This window comes from Pezoporus occidentalis, unplaced genomic scaffold, assembly GCF_034315485.1.
Source record: "Pezoporus occidentalis ecotype Australia unplaced genomic scaffold, CSIRO_AGI_Poc_V1 ctg76, whole genome shotgun sequence".
Lineage (NCBI taxonomy): Eukaryota > Metazoa > Chordata > Aves > Psittaciformes > Psittacidae > Pezoporus > Pezoporus occidentalis.
Window position 1 is genome coordinate 1,539,501 of NW_026916115.1, and position 15,072 is coordinate 1,554,572.

Sequence of the window (15,072 nt, forward strand, 5' to 3'; positions counted from 1 at the left end):
CCCTTGATAAGCAGTCCTGATGCATGGTTTCTGCTGATGGTGAAAGCTGTGATAAAAGCTGTAAGAAGCATGAGGTTATCAGGAAACACAGTCAGGTAAGCCCCGCTACATCAGACAAAACAGATCCAGCCAGAGCAGTTCTGCCTCCAGCATCAATTAAAAACCTCTTGGTCAAGGCACACCAAATTCAGTCTCCTTTGGTGACCAGCCTTTCAATCACAGATTTAAACCGAACCAAAACAAGAATACATATATTTACAGTAGGCTAGCCAAACACAGACACTAGAGTACTGAGCATATACTTTTTGTCACTCATTTATCCTGGAGATGACATCTGCCCGTTAACTCCATCCCAGCACAGAACAGGAGGGCGGTGACAGGCAGAAGTGACTTACCTATATAAGAACTGTCATCAGAATGACACCCCAGAGCATTTGGCTAACACCTTACTGAACTGCAGTATTACCACTCCCTCAGTAATTACACGTCTTAATGAGGGAACAGCAGCAGCATTGCCTTTCTGCTCAGCCAGCATGTACCACTTTTTAATACTGATCAATGACAGAGCCATGACACGACAGTGGCCCTGATGCAGTAAAAAGGCAAATAACCTGGAGGAGCACATGGAGGACTCGCCATTGTGTGCTGATGGATTTTGTCAAACACCAACCATTTTGTATGAACAACCTTCCCATTAGATTCTGCAAACCTCTGCTTTAGCCTCCAGGCACAATTTAAAGCAAAATATCAAGATACAGTACAGTGAAGAACTGTCAGGAGGCAAAATCTCGTTTCTTATTCTAGTTAGATTCTACATTTGTAGAGCAGGGAAAACCCCAAATCATGTTTTGACTAAAAATACTCTGTAGGCTTGCACTGGGCTTGCAGGATGATACAACTGTGTCTAATTTCAAGACATCACAGCAATCTAATTGCTTGTCTCTCACAAACAAAAGAATGTGATTTAATTGCAAACAGAAGGAAGAGTATCAGTCATGACAGATTTGATATGATTCTTCCGGTGGCTTCTCTAGCATTTAAGTGTTCTTTAGGGGATGTTCAATTGCTACCTCGAGAAAGATGGAGTTTCCAACCTATGCATTTGCCAGCAGTCTCACTAATAAGAATATCTGGATTCACAATCAGAAATAAATAGCATGGTAACCAGGGCCTTCTTTAGGCAATCTAGGGACTGGGACACAACATCATCTGCTACCTCTATAGCGCTTGAGATCCAAAAGCAGATTCCTTCAAAGTATAACAGCAATGAAAAAAAGATCAAAATTAAAAATACAGATGTCAGATGATCACATCTAGATTTCTGCAGCACCAGAGAACTCCAGACCTGCGCACATTTGACAGGGAAATTGCTTCTCATACAGTCACTTGCTTTTCTTGAAATATTCCTTAAAAAAAAAAAAGTCAGGCTTCTCCCTCTTAAGTGCCACCCTTTTTACTTAACACCTTACTCACCAGAGTTCCTGCCATCTTTAACACAAAAGTATATTAAACGATACAAACAGTACCATTAGTCCACTTTCCAAATCCCAGCTATTAAAATCCATTTCTCAGCTGCAATCTTGAGAAGCAAACGCATGAATCATGCAGCAGCAGGGTGCTGAGGTTGCCTCTCCCCCACAGCGCGGCTGCCGGCACCAGGAATGTCCCGCTTGACATTTGCAGAACTACAAAGCATGGGAAGATTTCCCGGTGGGATTTCATGCCTCATTTGTGCTGACGTTCAGGGTGTGGTGTCAGTTCCCGAAACTTAACACCCCTTCCCAGGCTCCCCGCCAAGCACAGGCTGCCGTCTCCTCTCCCCTTCCCCACTCACCCCAGGCTGCCAGCAAGGAAGCTTCTGCCAGAACCTCCGCCACAGTGGTCCTGCCGCAGCCCTGCTCGGGTGCTCCTCACCCTTCCTGGCTCCACTCTGAAGCACCATCGCTGGGATGGGTATCTAAGCAATTAGAGGAGCTAACAAGCTGGCATGGAGAAACAGGGCTTGCTCAGAGTGCTGCAGAGACCCATGTCAAAGCTGGGAGGAGGTCAGAGGCCAGAATGGAAATGTTTGCCCATGGCAATGCCTCCAAGTCTTCAGTAAATGACACTGCTGCTGCTGCTCCAATGGAAAGGATCAGAAAGACTGGCTAATGAACACAACTCATTACTGAAGGCCTCCTGGGCATGAGATGACAGGGTTTCAGACAAAAATTCATCCTAGCTCACAGCAATGTGACAGACATTGCACGTTTTGGCTCCAAATAATCATCCTGATAGAACTGCCACTATGATGTGCTAAGGCAAGCTGTGCAAAAGCTACAAGTATTAAGAAAAAAGCCAGTTAATCTCATTACAAAGTTTGTTTTACTTCAAGAGGTCAATCTGAGCACTCTATAAGACTCTTCTGACACCTAAATCAAATTATTTGCTTGCCACAGTGCTGACAGCTCTTCCAGCACCGAGAAAGAGGTGGAGAGATGGAAGACCTTGTACCAACACACAAGCGATAAGCTATTGAACAGGATCTCACAAATGCTACTGACTTCATTCTTTTGTGAATGTTGCTTGGTTTTTGTTTTGCCTTTAAATTTAAAAATAAAAGTCTACTTGAATTCTGAATGTCCAGCTATTTTACCTTGCCTCACATCCCATTCCCTAGAAATGAAATTCTCAGTTGAAGTACTGTAAGCTGTTGCAATGATGTCCGATTTGTGTAAAAGTCATTTTACATAGTCCCAGTTCTCACATCAACTTGTTCTCATCTGCTGCTGTAACCATTTAGGATCACAGTTAATTATTATTCCACTTACCAGCAAATTCACTCCACAGGGGTTGCACCCTGCAGTTACTAATATGGTAGCAACAAGGGCTCAGTGACACAACACACTTCCCAGTACTTCAGCTGGCAGAGCTAAGGTACAATCAGCTACCCTCCTGCAGCAACCAGTGCAAGTTTGATGTTACCACCATCCTCTCCCCACCTCCCTTCCTGCCGTGCATCACCATCTTTCATCTGGAAGTCACGCTCCTCCTCAGGGAGCTGCAGCAGGACAGACTTCAGGAGAACCAGTGGTTTGCTCCACCATGAACTTGGCTACACTAGCCGGTATCACCACTGGTAACAACTGAAGCCATTATGATTAATGAGGAACGGGCAGCAGTTACAAGACCTGGAAATCTTTCACTGTATTTTCAAGCAGCTGCACATTCCCCATTCATCTTCATCTGGTCAGACCTGGTTGAACCTCCCTATTAGTGAGGCATGGTCCAGCACCTTCCTGCAAAAGCCCATTAATCGAAGGATGGCTCTTGTCTTAAGCAGTTGACATCTCTATTCCGTGGCAAAGCAAGGAGTTTCACAGTTTTCTCTTCCACTGGCTTTAAACAAAACAAATTATGTACCATTTCATCAGAGAAGCCTGCTTCTGAAGCAATGATGAGAACACAGAAGCACTACTCTTTAGAGACAGCCCAATTTAGTCAAATTCTGTATTTTTAATTACTATCAATTTCCTGGGCCGTTTAATGAGAAAGTGCATGGCAGTTACATTATCTTAGACCAACCTAAAGCTCTCCACAGCACTTCCAAGCTGATGACAGACAGTGTTCAGTCGTCACATGGAGTAACTGGAAAGGGTATGGGAAGTGATATGGAAGAACTGATGCTTACTTAAGTTTCCAGGCCATGTGGATTAAAACTTCGGTATAATTCAGAGGATAATAAATAGCTGGACACTATCCAGACCACAAGTACTTCATTGAATAAGGTGTGTAAATCAAGCTGACAATGAAAACTTAAAAAGATAAACTCCCAACTAGCCAATTTGAATCTAGTACTTGCGCTTAAGTTCAGTAATACATTCCTGAAAAAAAACAAGGTAAACACACAAATGCTCATGCTGAAACAGCAAATCCCACAAAACCAGGAAATGGTGGAACAGTACAAAGCACTCAAGAAGCTCAGTTCTTCCAGCATAGAAGCCAAATCTGTGTTCTGTGTGAGTCAGATATTTCTGATGACACCATGTGAGCAAAAGGCAACAAGGTAAGAGAAAATTGACAGACAATAGCAAAACCAAGATTTGTCTCATTTTGTAAAGAATAAAATTGTAGCATAAATCATGCATAAAGCTTAAAACATGATCGTCACTCTTACAGTACAAAACAACTCCAGTTACACTCTTTCTCATAAGAGCTGAACACCTAAATATAATAATCCTTTCCTACAAAGCCTGAACCAGGTCTGAATGAGGAATGAAACTGAGGCTGGCTATTCTAGGTATGCCAGTGTACCACCCTAAATGCAAACACTTTATACAAGAGGGGATCCCTGTGGAATATTAGGATAAGCTGGTCTGAGGTGGTAGCAGTTATACTGGTGCATTTGTCACAGTACGCAAGTACGCACATCTGCTTTTGGCAGAGTGAAAACACTGCAAAAAGTTGTGCATCAAAATAGCACTGCACTCGGGGTAAATAATTCTGCTGCTGACTCAGGCACAATTGTTTCCCCAGCACCAGGTAGGTTTCCACACGGCTTAAATAAGGCAATGTAATATTCAGTTGGCTAGCTCTGGGGACAGCTACTCAGCACTGCCAGGGAAGTTAAAGGCAGCACTGAACTCCTTAGTGCAAAGCAAGGCAAGGAAAGAGCTGAGTCAAAGGCTTCTGTTTGGCCATGCTGTGAGCAGGAAGGGACCGGCAGCATGCACTCCAGTTGCTAGGTAGCTTAGAGTTACAGATATGCCTCATTTGCCTGTGCTAACACACCCCGCAGGACTATATTTACAGAACGCGGCCTTTGCTTCTCATTCCTTTGAGCGATATAAAAATACTGAGAATTCTTCCTTTGGGAGCTCAGCAACAGTTGCCCTTGGGTTGCTGCTGTCATCCCTGAAATGTGGTGGTGCTTCTGAGCTGTGCTGAAGTGGGCAGCTTGAGTTGACACTTGTCCATGCTACTGCTGCCTGCTCTGGTCTTATTTTATGGGGTAGCTACTCTCACTTCAGCTTCACTAATTCAAGTGATATCTGAGTATAGAGATGATAGCTTGGAGTTAACTCTGTAAAACTAGTCTAGTCCTGGCACAATAACATTGATGTTTGGAAGTGAAAACCTAAGAGAATTTACCTTGATGTCTTACCAGTCTAACACCCCAACTGCAATTAGCAGAGAAAATTGCATTCTGCATTTAAATAAAGGAGCAAAAGGAAAGAAATGGCACCACCAAAGGAAGAAAGAATCAGAATTATGTACTGCCTGAGCACTATGAATTATTAAACAGTGATATTTTGGTGAAACACAGATACTCATCAAAAGCCCATAGCACACTCTGTTACTGGGGGGTGGGGGAAACTTGACAGGAGGCTTGGAGAAGGGAGTATCACATATGGCCAGAACCACCATACATCATGTAACATAATAAGGTGGCATTTGTACATTTGTTTAGCTCAGGTTGTTTTCCAGCAAGCATATGAAAACACAGCACAAGAATGCTGTAAGTGCACTTTATGAGAATTAGCTGGCTTTCAATGCCAACAAACCCTCCTACCCGCATAATTCCAGCTGTAAGTTTTTCAATGTTCAAAGGAAGAGAGGAGAACAAGCATTTTCAGAGGGCTGAGATGTCCCCAGGACTCCCAAGTGGAAAACAGGCACTGGTGTGCATTACCTGACCTCCCAGGAAAAGCCTGCCAATTACCCTCTTGTCCTGGCAGCCAAAGCTGTCATGCCAGGGGTATAAGTCATAGGCTTGCAAACACAGGTCCTAAAGACGGTTGAAATAAAACTTTTGTTACCTCAGCAATTAACAGGTTCATTGCTTACTGTAATTTAGAGCAGGTTTAATGAGCAAGGATCTTTACCAACTGACATTTGTTTTGGGAAGTGCTTGCTTTCTTGATAGCAAGCAGCTAGCCCCCAACAGATGTTCTGTAGGTAAGGAGGATTGGTGTTTGTCTCTCCTATCCTTAGGCAGACATAGAGAAGGTGTGGGCGAGCAGTGCATCTATTTTCAACAGTAACATCATAACAACTTGATGATAGACCATCTGATTCCAAGTTCAAAAAGAACTGGGGATCTATGTAAAGCACAGAGATTAAATTGGATTCTTAACTGGTACAGAGTATTACAAAGTGCATTTTTATGGAAGGATGGGAATAGGCCTACAGGGCTGAAAGGACACAACAAGGTCTTTAGGCAGCTCTCTGAAAAGTGGCTACAAGCCCAGGCAAAGTAACATTGACAAAACGTGTGCTAATGTCTAACTTTCAAAGGCCGCAAAGCTTCCCATTTATTTTGTATGATACCAACAACTACATGCTATTGACTTCCACTAACAAAACTGGACAGGCAAAAGCTGGGAGTCATGAAGAACTCTCAGCAACTGGAGCAAGCCTTGTGCTTACCTCATAAACACCTCATTGCAACCCACTCCCTGCCAGACTTGAAGAGCAGACAACAGTTATGTATGGCAGCAATGAGAACAATGATCAGTGATGCTGGCAGGAAGCAAATCTCACAGGAAGCAGAAAGAGGTCAGACTCTTCAACAGGACATTTTGACAGATGCTGGCTTTCCTCTTGGTTCCAAACATACCCTAACCTTTCCCACAGAAGGCTCTGCCAGAGTGCCCACCCCCAGGAAGGAGAAGCATTAGTGAGCCTCCCCAAAGCAGGCACTGTATATAAAGCATATAAGCAGTGACTATAGCCAGGCAATTTGTATTTGTCTCATCTTGGGGTTTGGCAGTGGTGACTAACTGGACTGCAGGGCTAAAAATGAAGAGCTGCAGAATGTCACTGAGCAAACAAGTTAAAATGGTAACAAGCTCCAGGGGCACAGCAGCAGGGAGGAGATGCACACAGGGGCCAGGCACTGCATCCACAACTGATGCTCCCACACCAGGTTTACGTGTACCTCCAGACAGAGTGTCCAACTTCCAGCTTTCAGCCAGCTTGCACCAATGCACTTCTCTGCCACTAAAATACAAGGCTTGACAAACATTATCATCAGGCCCAGCTAGGTTAAAACAGCCATTTCCTGGCCACAGGAAGGTTTCTAATAACCCTGCCACCCATCAAAAAAACAGCATGCCTTGAACACTTTTCCCTGCTCTGCCACAATCATAGTTCAGGATAAGTAATTGGTCATGAGCGTGTGCAGCTGCTAATTTCTGAAAATATAGAAGGCATATATTTTCAAATAAAAGAACACAGCTTTTAGGACTTCAGAACAATGAAACAGAGGGTGACTGCCTTAAGTGCAGAAACTAAAAGCTTTTTCCTTCAGAACAAGAGTAGAAACGAGTAATTGTTGTTTCCAAGGAGATGGGGAACTTCAGGGATCAGAGCTCAATCTGCAGTTAAATGGATTGGAAACAACTCCCAACAGCTGCAGAATAAAGCACGAATAGAAACACACCAGAAAATCCAGAGAGCGCAATTCATGGCACTGTGTACATTTCTCCACATCCAGGAATGATGGACCAGCTTTATTTACATGATGCAGGTTAGCTATTCATGAATAGTAAGGGAGAAGTCTTTCCTATGTTCTCTCCATATTCATCTCCTATTCAACCTCCTTGACAGCAAAAACTGACAGGTATTTCCATTTTTTCCTTTGGAGAGAGAAACCTCAAAATCCTCTCACACTCCAGAAATGCAGTTCTAAGGGGACCAGGTATGTGAAAAATACCTAAATGAAGACTTTAAATTACTCTTTGCAAGCTAGGCAGGCCTTTGCCTTTCCACTGAAATGTTTCACAGATGCCAAAAGTTCATGCTTCAATGGCATGTCAAATTCTGAGCTTCTCTCATGTAAACCACAAATCCCATGACTTGCAAAGGATTTTCCAAAATAACCAATACCTTTGTGAGTGCTGTAGAGGGCTGCAAATGTCACCACAAAGAAGGTGGTGGAATATTTTCCAGCGTTAACCAGATGAAAGGCCCGTTTGTTATCACGGTAACGGCGCAGGCACTGGATGAATCGCAACCAAGCAGGGATGCACTGGACAACTGCTCTCACTCCGTAGGAGTAGCTGTAACAAATCTGATTATCTGCAAGAAAAAAGTTTCAGGGACAAAGAGTTAATAAATTTAAGAACTCCTATTGTCTTCCCTTCTGTAAGAATATTATCACTTGATATGAGAGCAACTTCCCATCGATGTCTCATATTTAGGCACACACACATCCAGAACAGTGAGAAGCTCCTCATCACCAGGAAGTATCCTAAAGCTCTTTATTCCATCTCGGAGGTATTCACGTGACATGACATCAATAAACACATTCAGACAGATCATCATCTAACTCCTTCACCGCTGCCGGTGTAACTCACATGCAACAAGATCAGAAATAATCTGTTTTTAAATTTCTTTTGTGCTGTTGGCAGTACTGTTAATAATCAGTTAAGAATGGAATTATAAAAGGCCTTCGACACTGAATTTTTGTGCATAAATGGGAAAGCATTTCCAAACTCTGTGGGACAGCTCAAAAAAGCTACTTTGCCTAAGATGTCCTTGACCCATTTTTCTTTTATATTGCAATAGGACAAAACATGTTTCAATATGTTGTTTTGCTACCCCTTTCTTTTTTTATGTTTTAAGCCCTGGCTTCAACAACTGAGGTTAGAGACAACTATGCCAATATGACTATGCCAGTATTTGGCATATGCTCTGATGTTTGAGGAAATGACCAGGAAAGACCCAGCTTTGCTTGGAACCCCCAGGCATGCCATATTCTCTTTCTGTCATGCTGAGCACATCTAAACCAAACATTCCATTAACAAACAACTTACTCAGAATAATGAAGACAAGTTATTAGCTGATATTTATCCCAAAGCACTGTGCTATCATCCTACTATTTCTATTGGAAAAGGACAAGTTGATATCCACTCAGTTGCTCTATTTATTTGTTCTTAATAAATAAATATTTAGTTACTTGCAACACTGTCTTAAAGGGAAGAGACAGATCAGGCAGATTTGAAGAACAAAGAGAACACTGATGCTTATTGAAGCATACTGCAAATTCTTTCGGCAGGTGTCAAAACCATCAGACAACACAATTTGCCAGCAGTCACTGCTTAAAATGAAAAGACAACAGCCTGATCCAGGAGGAGACAGGTACTATTTTGCCACCGGGAAGGCCAAAGTCAAAATTCATGTGCCAACTCTGTGGTTATTCTGGCTAGAAAGAAGAGACAGAGCACGCACAACCCTGGCATCACAGCATCAGCTCTAATTGAATAAGGGGTGACACTAACAAGGAAGTTTCTCCATCCTCTCTTGCTTCAGGGTACTTTGATGGGGCCTGTAAGAAGCAGGCTACAGCATAGAAAATTGTGGTTAACAACCTCATGCAACTCATTTTGATGCTGAGCAAGAGGAACAGGCTAAAAACAAATTCATGGTTAAACTACTATGAAAGAAAACAGCAATGCCAGGAAAATGGATTTCTCTTTCCAATCAAGAAGTGCTGCACCTGACATATGACTGGACTAGGAAATGAACACTGATGTGAAATTCAGTTTCTCTGGATGGAATTAAGAAAGGGAGAATCTCTCCAACACTGTGTTTACAAGAAACACAAATTATTTTAGTTCCCTATGTCTTTGGTAGCCCTCTTCAAAGAGACATATAATTATGAAGCTGCCTTGCCAGTTTTTTTCAGATCATTTTGACTGTATTTGAATAGGTCATCAGCATTACTCTACCTGTATTTGCCAGAAGTCCAGCATTATCCTCCCACTGAACCTCAAAGCTGTAGAAGCAGATCATGTATTCCAGATCCATGAGTATTACGACCAGGCTGTTGAGCTGATCAGCCAGCCAGAAATCTGCAAAGCCTACCTTGTGGAAGGGAGCAGTGAACACTCGAAACTGTCAGGAAGAAAAAGGAATAATTCATAACAGTGTCAAATACATCCGAATGCAACGGCAGGACATCATGGCATTGAACAAATATGGGAAATCACAGAAAGGCTTGAAGATTTATTGCTGACCTTTTGCTCCTACTGACACAAAAAAAGATAGTTGTCTCCTCACTTTTAGTACAAGTAACATTCCTCTCTGCATGCAACCATTCACGTCCCCTTGCTTTTTTTGGTGTTTGTTGTTGTTATTTTGGGCTTGTTTTTTTTGTTTGGTTTTTTTTTTTCCCTCCCCACTGGCAGAAGAGCCTAGTCTCCTCCAACCAAGCTCTTTCACAGAAACTTCCAATCTCCATTTCTCCTGTTGCTCCTCGTTTTGATCAGTGCTTTCTTTCTAGCATTTATGTAGTGTCTACTGACATCTTCCACACTTACCTTCTCCCTCACCCTTAATATTTCAGTTAGATTATAGACCCTCAGCATGGCCATTACTCTGATCATGGTTCAGTTCACTTAACACATTAGTTATTCTTTGGTGTTAGAAGTTGAAAAAAAGCAAGGATTGTTACTGCTGAATCTGCTCATGCCTCTAGCAGGGAAAGAGTTAAAGAAAGGGCAGAGGAAATCCATTGACTGTCAATTAGACTCCCTCTCAATCCCAGTCCACTTTCCCTCTAAGCCTTAACAGCAGTTTTGCTACTTTCAAACCAGATAGTTTTCATGGTCCATTACCTTTGATTACAACTCTCTCTACCCAGTTAGTTATAGCTACTAAAGGCCAATTTCTCAAAAAGACAGCACCAGCACCATCCGGTAGTTCAGAGATTTATGAATCTTTAAATTAATGAAAGCACAAGCTAACACTCATCTTTTATATTGCTCTCCTTATTAACCTAAAGGGTACAGCTACAGAAACCTTACAGGGAACAGACTGACCCATTCCCACTGGCTTTTAATGTCAATTTAAGGCTCTGGTCCTAAATTTCAAAGCCAAATAGGCGATATTAAGACTTAGTGGCATAAAGCAGATATAGATCTTGACCCAGAAAGCACTGTGCTGAAGGACGGAACCTATTATAAAGGCTCAAAACAGGGCCAGCCACTAGAGAGGTCTGTCCTCAAAGCAGTCCAGCTGCAGAACAGCTTCTGCAGAGGTCAGAGAAGCCACCCCAGCTTTCCTTTTTAAAAGGTCCTTCCTCCATTTTACCAACATTCCCTGATACTATCTTTACCTGTTTCATCTGACCTTTTTTATTATAAGCAAAGACTGACTAAAACAAATTAAATGAAAAAACAAAGAAGAAAATAATAAAATCCATGTTGTTATTTAATTAATTTCGGAGAGACACTCGGGCAATGCCAGATGACAACATAAAATTTAAAAGTAGAAGCTTTCCACCTAAATGCTACAGCAGATGAGGAGTCAGCAGATATGTCCATGACCTAGATAAGGCACCGGCAGCTCAGTGAACTATCCTTAAGAGCCTAAGCTACCATCTGAACCCTCCTAACCCTGCACGTCAGGCTCTGTGGTTTCTGGCTGCTGCCACATGCTGCCCAGGCACAGCTAGAGTTGCAGCCCAGCTACCACAGGGTGCTGGCAGTGGAGGGCACTGTCTGCTGGTAGGTACCACAGGTAACTCCTCAATCCTCAACTGAGGAGTGTCTGCAACATCCTCCAGAGAAGATGGGCTGCAAGAATAAAGTCATCAAAAAGCTGGAGTTGAACCTCATTTTCTAGTAATCGGTTGCAATTATATATCAACAGTTCCACAGTCAGAGCAGACTTCCTGGTGCTGTGGTTTTAGTAAGTGCTGAAACAGTAGATACTTGAGCTGGAGCTAAACACTTCCTAGATTTTCACCTCTCTCAGACAGGCTCCCTGCAGTTATTTTGCCATTTTGGCTCCCTGCAGAGAGTGTGGGCATACAGACACTGTGCCACCCCCTGTACTTGGATTGGATTCCTCCTGATGAGCTGCTCCCCTCAGCCTACACAGCACACTCATGGGCTTCTCATCTGGCAGCAAAGGAACACTCACCTAAGTACTCAGGCAAGAAAGAAGAGCTGGTGTGGGAATTAAACTTTTTTTTTTTCAGAGGAAGATCAATTCGGATATATCTTACAGTCCCTTAGGGATTATCAAGAGATCTCACTCAGAAGAACCAACAAGCAGCTGTTGATGATCACAGGTGGATGCAGTAAGCCCCCCTGATCCATCAGGAAATGCTACAACACACTGAAGTATGCTCCTGGTTTGGTTCTAGAAAAATTGAAGGTTCCAGTAATGCTCTGCTACACCCGCTATGTCATATTTTGTTATGGCTGGAAATTAAACATATTAAGGATGTGAAGAAAAATGCTCACCAAGATCTGTGTGAACAGCACAGCTCTAGGAATTGCACTATTTAAACCTCCTTTCACCCAGATAGCTGCTGGCAACTGCACAGAGCAATAAAATACACCCAGCCAGCCAATTACACACAATAAAAATTAGAAAAGCCTAACAGCTACTCTTTATGTGGTTTGTCTGGCCTTTTTCTTCCCCTTCCGCATAACACACTGTCAGAAGTACTGTGTCATTTTCCACCATTAAGGTGATCTTGCATTTTGATGAAGCATTTTTCCCCAGGAGACCTTGGGATGAATTGGCCTCTGCACACTCAAAGATGTGCCTCTATCACAGACTGCAGCATAGTCTAGAGACAGGTGGGCTAGAGCAGGTACTGGAAACTGCCTAAGAGGTCTGTGAGGACTGAAAATCTTACCCTGTTAAGATATTAAGATAATATCTTAAGATAAGATAAATTAGCACAGATATTGCTCACATGGTTAAAGCACTTCCAGTGCTTCCCCTAGCACCAAGGGAGAGCAGCAAGACTAATGAGGCTTGGGACTAAAGGCACATCTATGAGAGATGGCTGAATGCTGGAAGGCAAAAAAGAAAAACTGAAATAGTAGTAAGGTAGTAAATAAAATAACAGAGGTAAGCACACAGAGGTTAAGTAGCTGTGTGTACACCTGCATGTTCATGCTTGAAGCATGTTTCTATTTTTTGTTATTGTCATGTTCCAGATAAAGTTAATTGTTTTAACTGGCATTAAAATGATTCTACAAATAGCATCAGCCTGCCAAACCTTCTTACACCCAATGCTCTCTGAGCAGTTGCAGCAAGAATAAGGTATTGAGGGAATAAACTTGATTAAAGCCAATTTAACAGGGCATACACAGTGGGCTTGAACATGTGAATCAGCCATTTGGGAAGAAACTGATGATCCATACATGTTTGAAAACTGTTCTTTTGTTCCTCCCACCTATAAATAGAGCACTGAAGTAGCACACACATTTACATTCAATTTACCAGATTTATCTTACCTGGAAAATGGGAGCTGGGTCTAAAATAAATAGTTTAAGACCACAAACAGATTTGGTGAAAAAAAGCCCACTCATGAACATAATTTTATAAGTAGTAACCTTTGCAAAGGTTCCCACTCATCAGTGAATCCTCTCAATGTTGCCACTCACTCAGTTTGGGCTGAGAAGCTTCCATGCAACCTTGCCTTACAGCACTGTAACCTGATCAAACTGTTTCACTGCATTTAGGAACAAAAAATAAATACATCAGAGTGTTTCTATATGTGCAAAAGTATGCGTACAGCTGTATACAGGAAGATTAGCTAGTAGCTACCTGCAATACAAAGATAATGATAGACTGGTACAAGCAGAAGTTGCTTCTGTAAAACCATGCTCAACAGTGATGTGCAGTCAATACCTTATCAGGTCTGCTCTATGAACGCACAGTGGTATAAGCATCCTACTTTCCTGAAGATTAGTAACATTTATATATACTGAACTGCTATTGCTCAGCTACAGCATTTTTTATAAATTATTTATTATTTCAGGTTTGAGACTTACCAATAGTTTGAGCAGCCAAAAACGGGACTTGTAATATAAGGTTTTGGTAGGGTTGATGAGAAAAAGCAACATGAAGCCATATAAGATGAGTGGATTCACCTGCATAGGAATGTAGGTGAATTTACCATATATACATGCCAGCAGGCTCAGGCACCACAAAACGCCCAGGAAACCAGCAATCTACAGAAAGATAGAAAAAAACCACATAGATACTTTATGAAAATATAGCTTTGAAATCCTCAATGAATTCTCATTATAAGAAAAGGGAGAGCAGTGCTCAATCCTGTAATCTAATCAGACTTCAGCAACTTCCTCTTCTAATTGTATTAGAACTCTTTGCCAGGAAATGATGCAGGATTTATCCTCCTGATATGCCACACAGCTCAACCACTCCTGCAATCTATTCTGTTTACCTCAAAGAGATGTTGATGGGACAAGTTGCTGCGGGGATTGAGTTCAAAGATGAGGACGTGATTCACTCCAGCCTGTCTCCAGCCATATGTGTTGATACCCAGGAGAAAGAGGAATTCTATCAGGAGAAAGCCACCTCGATAGATTCTCACCAGTGGCCACACATTTGGTCCCTCTATAAAAGCCACACCTGGAAAAGAAAAAAATAGGAAAGACCTTAGCAATAGCACAAGTCATGTCACAACACAAAGCTGTGCTCTACCGCTTTATGCTCATTCTCAGATGCTCAGCTGTACCCTGTGAAAACAGGGTGCACTTATAGGCACCTGCATACTCCAGCAAGTAGAGGAGTTTTACCCAGCCTGTCAGAGCATTTAGGAGTATTCTGGGGAAAATTCACTCTCCCGCTTGTGTAGTCAGGTCATTAGCAGCATTGTAAATCCTCTGTGTCATACTACCGGCATGTGGGACATCACTAGCATAAATACTGACTATAAGCACTTCAATGTTCTGGTTTAATGAAGATGAAATCCTAACAGACAGATACACAAATACTTCAGCTCCCCACAAAACCAAGAAGCACCATTTACAGCATTTAAAACAATGGTAAACTGTGCCTAATCATTGAACTCAATACAACTGTAATGTAATACATATTCATAACTAGCAATATAATATCCAGCCACACCCAAACAGAAAAACCAACACAAGCAATACTGGAAAGCCTATTGCTTCCTTTGTTCGGTCTTCAGGGGTTTGGAAACAAATTCACTTAATTTCAAACAATGAGCAGCATCATACAGCAGGAGGTTTCTCCAGCATAAGCCTCTTTACAAAATGCTGTCACCTGGTTGCCCAATACAGGTTTCATGAGAAA

General features: G+C 42.2%; 1 protein-coding gene across 2 annotated transcripts in view; it reads right to left on the reverse strand.

Moving 5' to 3' along the window:
• Positions 1–15,072, reverse strand: part of XPR1 (xenotropic and polytropic retrovirus receptor 1) — a 108,079-nt gene that overhangs the window by 7,640 nt on the left and 85,367 nt on the right. For both annotated transcript variants that reach the window (XM_062602332.1, XM_062602333.1), the window contains exons 8-11: positions 14,198–14,385; positions 13,785–13,964; positions 9,714–9,879; positions 7,870–8,061 (exon numbers count right to left, since the gene is read on the reverse strand). In XM_062602332.1, the coding sequence (XP_062458316.1) occupies positions 7,870–8,061; positions 9,714–9,879; positions 13,785–13,964; positions 14,198–14,385 (726 nt within the window). The remainder of the gene's footprint in view (positions 1–7,869; positions 8,062–9,713; positions 9,880–13,784; positions 13,965–14,197; positions 14,386–15,072) is intronic.